Source organism: Mus pahari, chromosome 9, assembly GCF_900095145.1.
Source record: "Mus pahari chromosome 9, PAHARI_EIJ_v1.1, whole genome shotgun sequence".
Classification (NCBI taxonomy): domain Eukaryota; kingdom Metazoa; phylum Chordata; class Mammalia; order Rodentia; family Muridae; genus Mus; species Mus pahari.
In genome coordinates this window covers 41455130-41470483 of record NC_034598.1, presented here as the reverse complement: position 1 = coordinate 41470483, position 15354 = coordinate 41455130, and the positions used below count along the sequence as shown (strand labels likewise).

The 15354-nt window shown below is 47.8% G+C and overlaps 1 protein-coding gene across 13 annotated transcripts in view; it reads left to right on the top strand.

Moving 5' to 3' along the window:
• Pcbp3 (poly(rC) binding protein 3) overlaps positions 1 to 15354 on the top strand; it is a 268573-nt gene that overhangs the window by 243246 nt on the left and 9973 nt on the right. For 8 of the 13 annotated variants that reach the window (XM_029542528.1, XM_029542527.1, XM_021204315.2 and 5 more), the window contains 2 exons: positions 1863 to 2006; positions 5130 to 5171. In XM_029542528.1, the coding sequence (XP_029398388.1) occupies positions 1863 to 2006; positions 5130 to 5171 (186 nt within the window). The remainder of the gene's footprint in view (positions 1 to 1862; positions 2007 to 5129; positions 5172 to 15354) is intronic. The other 5 variants (XM_021204317.1, XM_021204316.1, XM_029542530.1 and 2 more) reach the window with 1 other exon arrangement.

The following is a 15354-nucleotide window of genomic DNA, read 5'->3' as shown; positions in this document are numbered from 1 at the left end:
GAGCCTCCCTTCTACCTGAAGGGCAGCAAAGAAGAGGCAAAAGACCCTGCTTGTCAATCAAAGGCCTTTCAGGCTTGCTTAAGGGATGTGCCCTTTGTACCTCCACGGTGATGAAAAGTACTGCGCACAGCAGATGTACTTGGGTGAGGCCTGCAAAGAAAACAAATGTTGCCATTATCCACCTCCTGCCCCACAACTCTGGTGCTTCACACACCCGTGAGGAACAGCCTTCAGGCCTTGCTTACCCTGAGAAGGTTGCTCATGTAAGCCCAGAAGGTCACTTATCTATGGGTGGGTAAAATGAAACTGGGCCTTCTGAATGGGCACAGGGAATCCCCGTGTTAGGAGGGAAGCAGCCTGGAGCACAGGTGACAGTGGCCTTAGGATCTGAAGTACTGGGCCTGAACGATGTAGCAGCTACTGCAGGTGCTGGACACTGGAGCTCTTGGTTCTGATCTTGTACCACAGACCTAGGGTCTGTCTGGGATGCCTCAGCAGGCAGGGTTTGCACAGAGGCGCTCTCAGAGCCAGGCCCCAGCAATGGGGAATACGGGCATTCCCACGGGCCAGCACAGAGTCCTCTGCTCATTGCTGTCAGCTCCAGAGAAAGGACTGTTCCAAGGTCACACCCTCAGCGGGCTCTGGTAGGCAGGGATGGCCTATGCTATAGTTACTTGTTGCTGTAATTGAACAGTGCAGCTAAAGTATAGGATGGTTTATTTTGGCTTCTACTGTGGGGGTGGGGTCAGGAAAAGCATGGTGCAGGGTCAGAGGGTACCTGGGCTTGCTGAATCTGCAGTCAGGAAGCTGAGGTCGATGAATAATAATACACAGGTCACTTTCCCCCTTATAGTCACTGCGGGACTCCAGCCCATACAATGGTTTTCCCCAGGCATGCCCAGAGCTAACCTGACCTAGAGAGTCGCCACGGACATGCCCAGAGGCTTGTCTCCCGGGTTATTCTGTCAAGTTGAGAATATTACATCTGTCACATAGCCAAGAGCTCCATCCTCTCCTGCCTTGGTAGCGTCAGCTAGTGATATTGCCAGGAGCTGGGGGCGGTTGAGCACCTCTGACCAACCCAGAGAGGAGAAGGTGGGACTTGTGGGCACCTGAGAACGGCATTCATCTGAGAGGAGAAGCCTACATTCTGGACCCAAGAGTAGTCAAGGAATACAGCAGAGTTCGTCCTTATGGAGTCTCATTTGGCATCTGCAAGCTACCGAAGTTTTTCCTGGTGAAACTGAATGATTCTAAGCCATTTTAGCAGCCTCTGCTATAGGCTAAGCAGAACTTGGGTTGCTAGATGTTCCCAGTGTGAGTTGTGCTTAACACTGGCTTTTCCCAGGGACTCGAGAGTATTTTTTTACCAAAGGATGGCAGCTGCTCCTCTGTGCCGTCACTGCCGTGTCTACTATTGGATCTCCGTACCAGCATTTTACAAACCAGGAGGAAAGGGTCGCAGCAGTGGTGTGCAAACTCCGGGGCATCAGCTACTAGCAAGCAGGTGCTCCACCTGCCTTGGCACCCCTGTGGAACCCCGATCCTGCCTGGCTGGCCACGAGGCCTGTTGCGGATAGGTACCCAACTATTCAAGCTTGGAAGAAGGCTGGCCACCCCAGTAAAGAAGGCAGTGAAGATGTAGAATTTAGCCTGCCTCCGTGTGCTGAGGACAGACTCATCTCCTTTTGATGGCCCTGGATGGCTCCTCCCCTTACTGTTGTGGCCTATAGAACCTTTGCCAGCCACTTCCGGAGGGCTGGGGGGTAGGGTCCCACAGAGGGGTGGGCATGGGAAGGCAGCCCAAGGCTAACAGCAAAGCTGTTCTAACCACTCTCTCCCTCTCCTGTCCCTTTTCCTAGTCCCCACCGAAAGGTGCCACCATTCCCTACCGCCCAAAGCCCGCCTCCACCCCTGTCATTTTTGCAGGTGGTCAGGTAAGAGCCGACCCGCTCGCGGCCTCCACTGCCAACCTCAGCCTTTTACTGCAGCATCCGCCGCTGCCCGTTAGTGCACTCAGGTTTTCTCGCCTTCTCACGTGCACGTCTCCCACCCTGCGATGGACACAGAGCTCTCTGGCTCACACCAGGCAGTGGGGGGTGGGGAGGGGGTGAGGTGGAAAGCAGGACTGGAGCTCACAGCTACATCCCTTAGACACACTTTCCAATGAGATCCCTGTATGAGGCAAGAGAGACCTGCAGACCCATGCAGATATAGGCGCTACCTAACAACACCTGTGAGACCTCTGTGGATGTTGCTGGGCAGCTTAGGTAGTTAATGGGCAGAAACATTCTGGGTGGCTATGGCTTGGGTTTGGATCCTCTGGAGCTATGGGAACCAGGGTCCTGTTTTTCCCTGAAGCACATCTTAGATCTTATACCCTCAGGAGCAGGCACATTCCTTTGAAGAGATGAATGGCCTCAAGGCTATCCCATGTTCCACTATGGCCAGGATTCATCCCTGCTACCCCTATGCCTGCCTGAGTAGACATCCTCACAGGCAGAGAGCTCACATTTATAAACCCCATCCTTGAGGATTTAGTGGCCAGCATCTCTCCTGGAGAAGAGGGGTGGAAGATAGAGCAGAAAAGAGCTTGTGTCTGTGACCAGCACTGGCCAGGAAATGGAGAGATTGGGGAAGGGCCCCTATCTGGTCTTCTCACAAGCTCACTGAAACTCAGATGCCCACCTTAGGTCCACAAGACCCCACCCACATGGATGAAGTGAACATGGACAGCCAGGGGTCGGCCCAGAAGAGCTCTGTGTCCTGTCGGCCGCGATGTGTGTCTTTGTTCAAGGGAGAGTTAAGTCAGAGACTACCCATAGGTGACCCAGCTGGCAGAATAGACATGGGGTTTTTACTGTATTATTCAAAAAAGGAAAAGAAAAGCAGAGAAAAGTCCTCCCCCAGTCTTTCTTCACAGTATACAGAGAACAGCAATGATGTGTACAGCATTAGACCCATTCCCCCATCTCCCTCCCTATTCTAACACATGAATGTATGTGTGCATGTGCATACGCATACAACATGGTCTCCTGGCTCAGGTCTGCCTGACTGCTGGCAGAGAGAGTCCTGTACCCTGATATAGACCAAGCGTGGGGCACATCCCACAGTACAGCAGATCTTGCCTGCCTCACAGCCTGAGTGAGTCTCGGAGCTGCACTCCGGACCACGCTGATGTCAGAGATAGGACCACACAGGCAAGCCCATCAAAAAGCTCTTTAGTGTTCTCCTCAGGGAGAACAGGTTGGGAACCAATGTGAACGGTATCTCTCTGTTCTACAGTAGCCCATGTGGATAAAATCCACGATAAAATAAAATCCACAATAGAATTAGAAGGCCTCTATGCAAACGCATGTGCACTCTGTAAAACTACATGACTCGGAGTCACCACACCAATTCCAAAGGCAGAGCCACTATGGAGAAGAATCATGGTCAGCTACCTATATAACAGCCAGCAATACCCCCTCCTCCAGTCCCAGCAGTGACAGTCACTCTGCTATTATGTTTATCCCCTGACAGTATTAGCCTTTTGAGAGACCATCACCCTTCCCTTGGAACAGTGTGGTCTGGCCTTGATTGCCTTGGCTATACCTAGGGGACAGACTCCTAGGAGAGTCATCCTGCAAAGGAGCTTATAGGTAAGCCAAAATAATAAAGATGTAACTTAGCTCTGGGTAGGTCACCCCTAGGGTTCCACCCCCATGCATCCAAGACATGGGGTAGACCCCAGAAGAGGCTCCCTGGGTATCAGACACTTTAGGAGGAATATATGAAGAGGTCTAGAATCCTCAGTAACCAACTCTGCAGCCATTGTTACATGCCTGCCTAAGCTGACAACTCCCCAGGTAAAACTTACTGAGAAATGCGATAACCCAGGGAAGGGAATGAGAGATGTTAGACATCAGCCCAGGCTGCGCTCTGCCACTCGGCTCAGTCATATAGGACTGGGAGGGAACAGCCGGCCTCAGTTCCCAGTGGTGCAGCCAGGAATGATAACGTGTGTTCCTTCCTCAGGTGATGCTCCCTGGGGTAGGTAAGACGTGAGAGATCATTCCTGACAGCAGTTTTCCAAAAGCCAAGACTGCACCCCCACTCGCCCACAGAGCAGTTAACCTATCTTTTTCTCCATGGAACTGCCATGTCTACTGGAATTATTTTTCTTCATCTGCTAGCACAGCCTGGCCATCCCACAGCAGGCTTGCTGGCCTATAACCAGGCCCCTGTTAGGTGGTCACCTGACTGCGAGCTACTGCATTTGGTTATGATAGAAACAAAACAAAACCCTCTTAGCACATTGTAAACAACTGTGGGAGGTTCTGGATCCACAGAGACCTCAGGGGTGGGTCACAGGGGCTGGAAGCCATGTCCTTACTCCTGGGCCTCCACCAGCATGGTATGGCACTGCCCTGAAGCCAGACAGTTGTCTGTTGTCTCGCTCTCCCTTGACTCTGTGTCGTTTGTCTCTTGTCTGAGTTGCCGAAGGGCATCATAGCTGAAGGGACCGTTGAGGGCTCTGTTCCCAGGGTTTCAGAGTGGGGCTGGGTAGGAGAAGCCTGCAGGGTGTACGGATTTGAAGCAAGGGAAGTGGTGAAACTGAAGGAGCCTTGGGGGCACCACACTAGCCTTCAGAGAGGACTCCCCCACCCCCAAGAGATGCCATATCAGATTTGGTAAGACAAACAAGGTCAGTCCTGTGACCAGTTTATACCCGTTTGTTCCTAACAGCTTTGGCAAAAACTTATACTGATCACTTATAAAATCTCTGTTTTCATTTGGGGGCTAAATCATAACCAGTGGTCCTCTTACTGGGGGGCAGAGCGGGGGGATTAAGTGGGTCATCTTTACATAGGTTTCCAATTTTAAGAATGTTTGAGGAGATCAGGGTTAGAAATGGCAGTAGGCCACAGCTCAGGGCCAGGACAGTCTCCTAGGACTCAGCAGTTGTAGTTGAGACCCCCCCCCCCGCTCCCCAAACAGGGCCAAGTGGGTGGAGTTGGAGAACACTGTCCCCAGAAGGTTCTTAGCATCCTAGGGCATACTAGGCTGGGTCATTAGTGGCTGACAAGCAGAGATCCCACCACATCCCAAGCTGACTAACTGTCTCTTTCTCTTTCTCTCTGCTCCAGGCCTACACAATCCAGGGACAGTACGCCATCCCCCACCCAGATGTGAGTTTTCACTCTGTCCCTCCTCTCTCTTTCTCTTCATTATTGTGTACCTTCCTGCACGCTGCTGTTAATTGCTACTAATATTAATATTACACAATAATATTAATCCGTTTTTTCCATGTCTCCTACGTCTGTTGTATCCATCTGACCTTGGATAACGTTTTAACCTCTTAGCACTAATTCTTGCTTGTGTGAGGACTTGGCCTGATGTTAAACTGCTGCCATCCAGGACTTCCCTCCCCACACAGGTCTAGCCTGTATCTGTGACCACAAATTGTCCTATCCACCCCGACAGTATGTTGGCCTGACAGAGTGTGGCTCAACACCTGTGGCCAGCATGGGCGAGACACTTTCTGTGTACTTAAGTCAGGTGACATCATCAGATCTATTCCCTTAAGGTGTCCTGAAAAGGGCATTCAATGTATCTGGTGAAGTCAAATTAAAGATTCCAAACCAAAGCATGGATTCTACCCATGTTCAAAGGCCTGACTGTGAAAGCCAAAAGGGGGTAGGGAGTGTGCAACTCCTGTAGTTAGGAAGATGCTGATCATGGAAGTAGACTCCTGGGCTCTGCCCTAAGCCTATCTAGCTGGACCCATCACCTGTTCTTTGGTCTAGGTCTGTTCAGACATCTTCCTGTGGCATGAATGTATGATCTGTATTAGAGAATTAAAAACCTCCTGAGGGAGTTTGTGGGGATCAGGGGCAGTCTCTCAGTCTGCCTCTTGTCTCACCTCCAGTGGAGAGCTGAGCACCAAAGGAAGAGGAGGAGACACACAGAGCAATGGTGATGCTAAGCCTAAAGGGGCCAAGAGATCGTGGGGCAGCAGCCTTGAGCACAGTTCATTCTTTAGGGGCTTTAGAGATGCTAGTAGGTAGAGCTGTTCTAGGAGATGCTGGGGAGGATGTGAGTAAGGGGAGAAAGAAACATGAGGGGGAAGGGCTCTGGCTTCGTAGTGTTGGGAATTGAACCTAGGACTTCAAGCATGCTGGCCAAATATTCTGCTGCATTACGGTATTTCCAGCCTGTGCTTTCTCCTCCTGGGTTCAGCAGCTCCCGCTAGAACAGTCCCCTGTGTGCAGTGCTCAGTGCCCTGAGACACACTGGCAGTGTCAGGGGAAAGCAGCTGAGCTGCAGACCTTGGCTTTTGAGTGGGACAGGAAATAGATGTGTATCAGAGTAAGATTGGCAGGCAGGGCCCAGGGGGCCTTAAGAATTAACTAATACTAAATAAGTATCTAAAATATGGATTCACTGTTGTTGCTTGGAAATTCTGGTAGTGAACCATACATGTTGCTTTTTCCCCCTCTTGATAGAACAACACACAAATAGTAGAGAAACACAGGTGGGAAGATTCCTGCCCAGGCATGGTCATCTCCACAAGGCCGTGTTTGATGATTCCCGAGTGTAGATTGGTTGGGAGTGCTATGTCTGAATTCATAGCTTCTCACCCTCCGGTCATCACAGCAGACACATCTGCCCTTGGCTACTTAAGATGCCCAGGCTGGCTGGGCAGTGGTGGCGCATGGCTTTAATCCTAGCACTTGGGAGGCAGGCGGATTTCTGAGTTCGAGGCCAGCCTGGTCTACAAAGTGAGTTCCAGGATAGCCAGGGCTACACAGAGAAACCCTGTCTCAAAAAAAAAAAAAAAAATGCCCAGGCTGTGGACCACCCTGACCAGAATATACCACAGTGGCTCTCTCATCTTGTCCCCAGCTGCCATGGCTAAGGGGGAACAGAGCCTGTGTACTCATGGCAGGCAAGGGCAACCATTGTGGGTAGGTGATAGAACTGAGTGAAGGGGGCCAGGAAGGACCAGGAAATAACTTCCAGGCTGGCCCAGTCTTCTCGTGATGCTGAGGCAAGCATTCCGCCCATGTAGGAATACACACGTGCGGATGCAGACTTGGAAAGCAGACTGTTGACATTCAGTGGTGCTACCGAATTCAAAATGCAGCATCTAATAACCCCGGGAGAAGACTGTTGGAGTACAGTCTTATCAGTAAGGCTTATCAGTATTTAAGCCACCAAAGCCAGATGTTTCGAGGACTAACTGGAGGGGTGTCCTGTGGGTTTCCTGTAGCTTTCAGTGTCCCTTGGGCAATGTAGACACTAGAGTTGATGGAACCAGCTCTAATTTCAGGTCCTCCTGATTTACAGACCAGAGAGGCATGCATGAGAGAGAATGATAACGGTTGGGTTTTCTGGCCAATTTCTGTGTCAGTGTGGTATTGTCTCCTTCCTCATATAGTTCTTTGGGTGACTTAATGAGTAGTTTATAGATGGTTTCAGCTTAATTTAAACTAATAAGCAACTGTAGTTATTACTGCCTACGTCCTCTGAGGTTTGACATGTGCTATTCTTTGCTTGTATATGTCCTTTTGACATTCATATATTCAAACCCAATCACAAAGGTGTTAGTATTAGGAGACAAGGTCTCCATGAGCTAGTTGAATCTTTGGGTTCTTTCTTGTGAATGGATTAATGCACTTATAAAGCATCTGGGGAACTGACCTCCCTCTTCCTCTGCCTTCCACCATGTGAGGACACAGTGAGTGTTTCAGGTGCCGGGTTGGAAAATGAGCCAGGCCCTTAGCAGACAGAGCTTTCTAGCACCTTGATGGCAGACATCCAGCTTCTATGCTTGGGAGCAGCAAATCCATGCTGTTGACAAACTGCCCATTCTTAGCCGTCTTGCTAGAAAAGCCAGAGTGAACTAGTACCTGGGCCATTTGTCATGAAATGCTTTTCCTATGGCAGCCTTTCTATTTTCTGTAGCAAGATGATGTGATTTGTGAGCAAAACGTGGAACTTCTGAAAGGACCTTTCTTTCACATACAAAATTGAAGACTTCGGATAATCCACATCAACAAGGACTAAAATGACTATTCAGTGACCAGGGTAATGAGGGCCAGGTTGACTTTTATCTGAGCCGAGGACTTGAGAGAGATTTTTTTTTTTAAGCTTAAATTTCTTAGAATGCAAATATAGCTATTAGAAAATATGAGGGCAGTGGCAGCTGTTGTTTAGCTACTTAATTACTTACCTGAATATGCAGGTCCATGAGTCAGGCATGGGAACTATCAGGAGATTCATCCCTAAGATCTGAATATTCCTTATCTGAATGAGAACACGCACCTTTTCCTGGCCCCATGCTAAGCAGTGCTTTAGATCGACTCTTGTTTAGAAGTCACCCATCTGCTGATCTGTAGTCAGCATCTGTCTCCTGGAGTGCCTGCATGCCATGAACCATAGATTTACTGGGCATTCTAGAGCTTTCTGAGCTCTCAAGGCTCCAGGACACACTCCTGAACTGCAGAAACTATGAGGGGCCATGCCCAACACAGTCTAGTACATTCTCTGTACTCGAAGCCTTGCGAAGAGCCCATGATCCTTTCCATCAGGTTCTCTCAGATGGCCACTCAGCAGCCTTAGGTGTTTGCACGCCTTCATGTCCATTTCTCTAGAATGGCCATGCAGTAGCTCTGGAAAGTGTCCATCAGAGATGCCCTCTGCATCCAGTTTTCAGCTCTGAAGCCTTCCTCAGAAAGTGTCTAGGCACCTTTGCATCCCATAAGCATCAGTCAGGCCTGGTGTCAGAGGTAAATAAGAAAGGGACACAGGAGTGATGCAGAAGGTACATAGAGCCTGGGCATACAGCTGAGCAATGGGGTGGACCACTTGGTCCCTCACATCTTATATCTCTGTCACTTTCCTGGCACCAGTGAAATTGAACCAAGACAAAGTTGGTTTCCTCTGGAGGACATCACTGATGGTCTCAGTTTACATGGAGCAAGGTCCCGATGAAGACATAATAAGTTGAAAAATATGACTACTCCAAACATACTAGCATTCTAGGTGGGCACTGATGCTACCCAGCATAAGAGACTATGGATCATCTCTGCCTAGTCCATAAAAGGGTCAAAATTCCCAGTATAGTTTGTATTGCTGCACAGGAGCATCCTAAGTTAGTCCTGTCTGCAGTGAACTTCAAAGTCATCCTTGGGTATGAATCTCAGCTTCCAAGTCACCCCCTTACTTAGCATCCCTGTTATTTAAAGGATGACTGCAAGCAAGTAAATGTGAGTCGGCAGCTTGGTGATATTGACAGACTACATCTCTGTTCTCTCAGCCTGACTCTCCCCTCTCCCCATCCCTGTACTCTCACTCTACCTGTGTCCTAACCTGCACCTTGCACTAGCCTGTGACATGGACCTCAGGGCCATCGCTCACATCCCGGAGGAGGATACTCTTAGAGATCCCCTTGACAAGGAACCCTGAGAGTCAGTGGGAGAGCTGGCATTCCAGTGTGTCTGCAGCAACCATTAAGGACCCTGGGGATGTAGAACTTCTGGACCTGGTAAGATGTTTGTTCTTTAGTTACATCTTGAAAACTGTAGAGGTGTGAGAAGGGACATAGCCTGGGTGCTGCATTGGCAATGCCCTCTATCCTGGCGTTTGAGGTGACAGACCTTCTGAGCTAGAAAGCTGTCACATGGTGAACAGAGGTGGTGCCAGGCACTGCAGAGTGTTGCACAGCTGGCTCCCTTGGGTGCCTCCGCTCCTACCTGTTCAGTATCTGCCTTTAGAACCCTGTGGGAATGGGTGAGGATACTCTTCCCTCTGACAGTGAGACAGGAAAGAGATAATAGCACTCTGTGGCTGTCAGCTGTCGCCACACCTTCTGACTCTGTTCTCACCCCAGAACCAGGTACTTGATGGGTCTCTTTTGATTCTTCCTGCTAAAAGTCAGTGCAACTACAGTGTGCCTCACAAAACCAAGGGCCCATGTAGCCTTCTGTTGCCTGAAGCCCAGCCTTTTCTTCCTCTCCCTCATTTCCTTTGTGGGCCCTTCACTGCTGAGCCAGCCAGTGGTTGAGACACACCCCCAACCTCAGAAGCCCCTATTATTATGACCATGACTTATTTCCATTAAAAAGCCTATGAAGTACCATTAAGGAGGGTGGAGGGTGGATCTGATCATATGCAGCCTTTACAGCCCAGGAGACACCAGGATGGAGAGGGGTGCCAAGAGGGATGCCCTGGGAAGTCTCTGAAATTAGTAAGAGAAATTGACCGTCATAGTTAGCTATCCCAACAAGTTCCAAAAGGATAAACAAAAATTATTTCACTGTAGACATGCCAAAAGAAAACTACGCAGTCACATCGAGGGCCAAGTCGAACCGCAGAGAATAAGATCATGACAGGATCAAAGAGATATAGTTGACAGAACCTGACAATCAAAGATGGTGGCATAGTAACAGAAATGATAATGTCCTAAAAGTCTGCCTCGGGAAGAGCCTCAAAAGAGCTTCAGAATAGCCATTTGTAGAAAAGCAGCTAGACCCAACAGGACCATAGCTAACAGCCTCCTGTATGGCATTCAGGAAAAGAACAGTTATCTCAGGAGGAAGGCTGGAAGGCAAGCAGAGAGAAACACAAATGTAGCTGTGAGTTAGTTAATCCGCTTTGACTCCTCGTGGGTCACTCAAGCACTGCACCTGACCAAGAGCTCTGGATTCACAAGTGAAAGACACACACACACACCCCAGCTCATTTTGATATGCCTTGGCTAGTTCAGTGGCTGGGCACTTCTAAACCTCCCTGAGGCCAGCACACACTCCCTCTGGTATTCTTGAATTAATATTTGCTAAATCCACATTTCATCTCTACTACCCCAGACCTAATTGGGGGAATGGCCCCTAGGGCCATTTTCCTGGAACCTTACACGTTGTCAGGCCTTCATGTTCTCCTTACTGCCCCTTCATGAATTCCTTCCCCTTCTCCTTCTCTCCCTCCGCCCCTTGCCTGAACAATCTAAAAGTCCCACCTCCATCTCCCTGCCCAGCCATTGGCTGTACAGCAGTTCTTTATTGCCAATCAAAGCTGGCTGGGGGCAGGGACCCTCAGGTCTGGAAGGGTGACTTTTGGGAGCCAAATTAAGACAAAGCATTAGAACCAATTCCCAACACACAAATCTACAAAATTAGCATTATTACTGCTTTATAATTGATAGGATTAGCATAATAGAACTAACTGTATAGAAGTATATCATTGCACATACACTCAGGATGTAGCAGGGTGGTAGAGGACTTGCTTAGGTCATACAAGGCCCGAGTTCAATCCTCAGTACCAGGGATTCAAGGAGAACAGCATATATAAGATAACGTGTGTGTGTGTGTGTGTGTGTGTGTGTGTGTGTGTGTGTATCCACATTAATGATATAAGAGGGTGAGCCACTGTACCATCCACTAGAGGGTAAAGCTAGGGGATTTAAAACCTAAATGCCCATGTGGGGTTAAAATTTTAAAGTGACCACTAAGAGGAAAGGAGTATGCTGCATAACACTGGTAATAGAGAAGAAAATGAACAAGAGGAAATAGTCTAAAAGTTAAAAAGTAAGAAAAAGGGGCTGGTGAGTTGGCTTAGTGGGTAAGAGCACCCGACTGCTCTTCCGAAGGTCCGGAGTTCAAATCCCAGCAACCACATAGTGGCTCATAACCATCTGTAACAAGATCTGACGCCCTCTTCTGGAGTGTCTGAAGACAGCTACAGTGTACTTACATATAAAATAAATAAATAAATCTTTAAAAAAAAAAAAAAAAGTAAGAAAAAATTCCTAGAAAGCAGAACAATTAAAAAGTAACAAATAAGATGGCAGAAAATAACAGCTATAATTTCCAGTTTAAAAAAAAAGGCTGTCAGATACACACACACACACACACACACACACACATATATATATATATATATATATATATATATTTCTAAAGCTAACTGGATACACAAACTTTTCTGGGGAAGTTTTATTTTCTTTCAAAAGACATGCCTGAAACATGAGCATCCCCAATTGAAGAGTAGAATGTGAGATGCTAGGGAAATACCAAAAAAAACCTGGAGAGTTTGACAAACACCTCCGAGGAGTCTCAGCATATTTCCCTGACAGTAAGCGACAGGTCACATGTGTGGGCCTGATAGGATTGCCATGCCAAAAGCTACACCTGACACAACTGCAGGATTCCTGGGGAGGTTTGCAAAGTTTGATCATATACCCAACTGTGAATCAGACTTCAGAATTTGGAATTATAGGCCATTCTCCTCTCACAGAGAACGAAGTGTGAAATTAATGAGGAAGGGTAGCTTTGAAAAGCCTGCCTTTAGGACCCAGAAGCTGGTAGGTCCCTGTGACTTCAAGGCCAGGCTGATCCACACAGTTCCAGGCCAGCTGTGGCTACAAAGTGAGACTAAGTCTAAAACAAACAAAATAAAACCTCTTTGTTGCTCAGAACTCAGGAGGCAGAGACAGGCAGATCCCTGAGTTTGTGGCCAGCCTGGTCTATAGAGGGAGTTCAGGGGAAGCCAAGGATAGACAGAGAAACTCTCTCAAAAGTCCAAGCCAAACCAAACCAAATCCCCGGCCTTTTCGAAAGTTCTAACTAAAAGATGCACTGAGTGAGGAGACATCACACTCATGGATAGAAACAGGGAGCGTGGCAGAGGTGCCAGGGCTGTCCACAGTGGTTTACAAGTACAGCCAGACCCCAAAGGGCCTTTGAGGGAAATTGTGCTGTTTTAAATGGTCTATGAATGAACATGGGTCTAAAATCTACGAGGTATCATCAAGGAGAATGACAAAGGATTTGCCCTTGTAAAGACTAAGATTTATTCTAGGGTTGCAATAATGGACACAGTGTAATCTGGGTCCAAGAAGAAGCTGAGGGCTGGTGAGATGGCTCAGCAGGTAAGAGCACCCGACTGCTCTTCTGAAGGTCCTGAGTTCAAATCCCAGCAACCACATGGTGGCTCACAACCATCTGTCACGAGATCTGACGCCCTCTTCTGGAGTGTCTGAAGACAGCTACAGTGTACTTACATATAATAAATAAATAAATCTTTTTTAAAAAAAGAAGAAGAAGAAGAAGCTGAGAGAGTCTGACTAGACTATGGCCCTCTAGACAGTCCAGAGTCTAAAGCTACTAGGGTAATTCAGCCTATCATGACCAGCATTCACTACACTCCCCAAAGAGAAGGGGCCACTGGTGAATGGTGCCTAACAGTGAGACATCCAATGATGGTTTTTCATGACAACAAACATCCTCGTGTATCAAGAACTCCACAAGAGGAGAAAGGTGGCAGGCAGGTTTAGAAAGAAAACTACATAGGAAAGGGTCTATCTGTCCTCTGGTCAGGGAAGGGGTTTATAAGGAAAACACAAGCACAGACCAGAGTTCAGAGCGTCAATACAGTGTCAGCATCTCTCAAGAGCATCATTAGGAAGGTCTGTGCAGTGATGAATCAGCAGCAACTGACTGTTTGAAAGTTGAGCAGAAGATCCTACAACTATTTCTCCCAGGTGCAATGACGTGCATCTGCCCCTGTGTGATGCCTTCATTTCCTCATGATTCACTGAGCTGCAAACGTACCAGCACTTGTCTATGTTTTGCATTCTCAAGCACCCTCAAGTGGAAAGGGTCATAGGAGATCTTAGTGTGACAACTTGTCTCTTTCCCGTCTGCTTGATGACACTCTTCCTCTCTTGCTCCTCTCTCTATATATCCCTCTCCTCACTACTTTGGAGGAAAGGGTTTATTTGCTTACATTTCCAGTTCATAATCCATCTTTGAAGAAAATCAGGGCAGGGACTGAGCAGAAAGCATGGAAGAATGCTGCTTTCTGGCTCATGTTCAGGTAGCTTTCTCATATAGCCCAGTCCCATCACTTAGAGGAGGTGCTGCCCAATGGGCAGGGCCCTCGCACATCAGTCATCAGTCAAGACAGTCTCTTACAGATGTGGCCACAGGCCAGCCTAACCTGGACAGTCCCTCAGCTGAGACTCTCCCTTCCCAGGTGAGTGCAAGATATATCAAGTTGACAATAAGGTCTAATTAGCACTAACTACTCCTTGTCAACTTGATGCACAAAATATCACTGTTAAGCCATAACCTTTCCTTTTCTGTTTGTCTCCAAGATCTCATATCAGTATCATAATATAGAATATAGTACAACTTTCAAGTCTCACACTTTACATTTTTCAATAATTTAAATGTTCAAGGGTTTGGTTTTTTTTTTTTTTTAAGTCAAAATGTGGGCTCTTTTTTTTTTTTTTTTTTTTTTAAGTTACATTACTTCTTAATTCAAAAAGGGAAGAACTGGGCAAGAAAAACAATCAGATCAAAGGAAGCCCAAACTTAGCAGTGAAAAGTCTAAATCTTGTAACTCTGTGTCTGGCATCTGGGACTCAGTAGTGATCTTTTGGGCTCCTACAGGTTTGGGCAGCCTTATCTCTCCAGCTCTGCTACTCACTGGCTTGTCCCCTAAAACTAATCTTCACATGGCAGAACTACCAGAAGCAAGAGTAGAAGACCTCTCAGCATTCACTCCTCTAACTGTTGGGGAAACTGAGTTCCAAAGAGGAAGAGTACCCTGATGAGAACAGAGCCATTCCAAGAAGGGAATACTGACTGAGCTCCATCTCTCCTGTGTACTACCTCAGCATATGCTCACCCACTGGCCTAGGCCTGCCCCTATGATGTCACTGCATTTATTTGCTAGAGTGGCTATTTTTTTTTTTCTTAATAGAAGAAAACCTATTGGAATAGGGGAGAGGTTAAAGTTCTAGAATTACTGGACTTCTGAACATCGGAGTCTGATATGAGTGGAGCCAACTTTATAGGTTCCATGGCTTACCTCTACCCTGCTGCTGAGTGGGTTCTGGAGCCCAGCCTGGGCAGGTGAGTGTCTCCTGTGAGACCAGCAGGAGACAAAACCATAGAGCGTACGAGCTGCTTGGAAGCCCTTCAAAGCTCACAGTTTACCCTAAGTGGTGTATAGGCAGCACCCCACAAACTGCTGTCAGTCACAGAGGAAATTGCTGAGGCCTCAAGACCCCACATATCTATCTAGTCCACATCAAATCCATCAAGCTTATTCCCTTGGCACTTAGCCCATATACCCTGTTCCATATTCTGTTCTCCTGCCATCTCAAACCAACCATTGCCCCATACGAAGTCTCTGGGGATTCAGGCAGATGAAGACAGCTTGTTACATCCTCAGATGTGACAAGGTCTTCTGGACGTTTTCTGCTGCCTTTGCCGAGCGTGTCCCACTCTAGTGGCTTAGTATGCCCATTGATGCAGAGTCAGAACAGACACAGATGTAGGCCATATGGAAACTAGGCTTTGT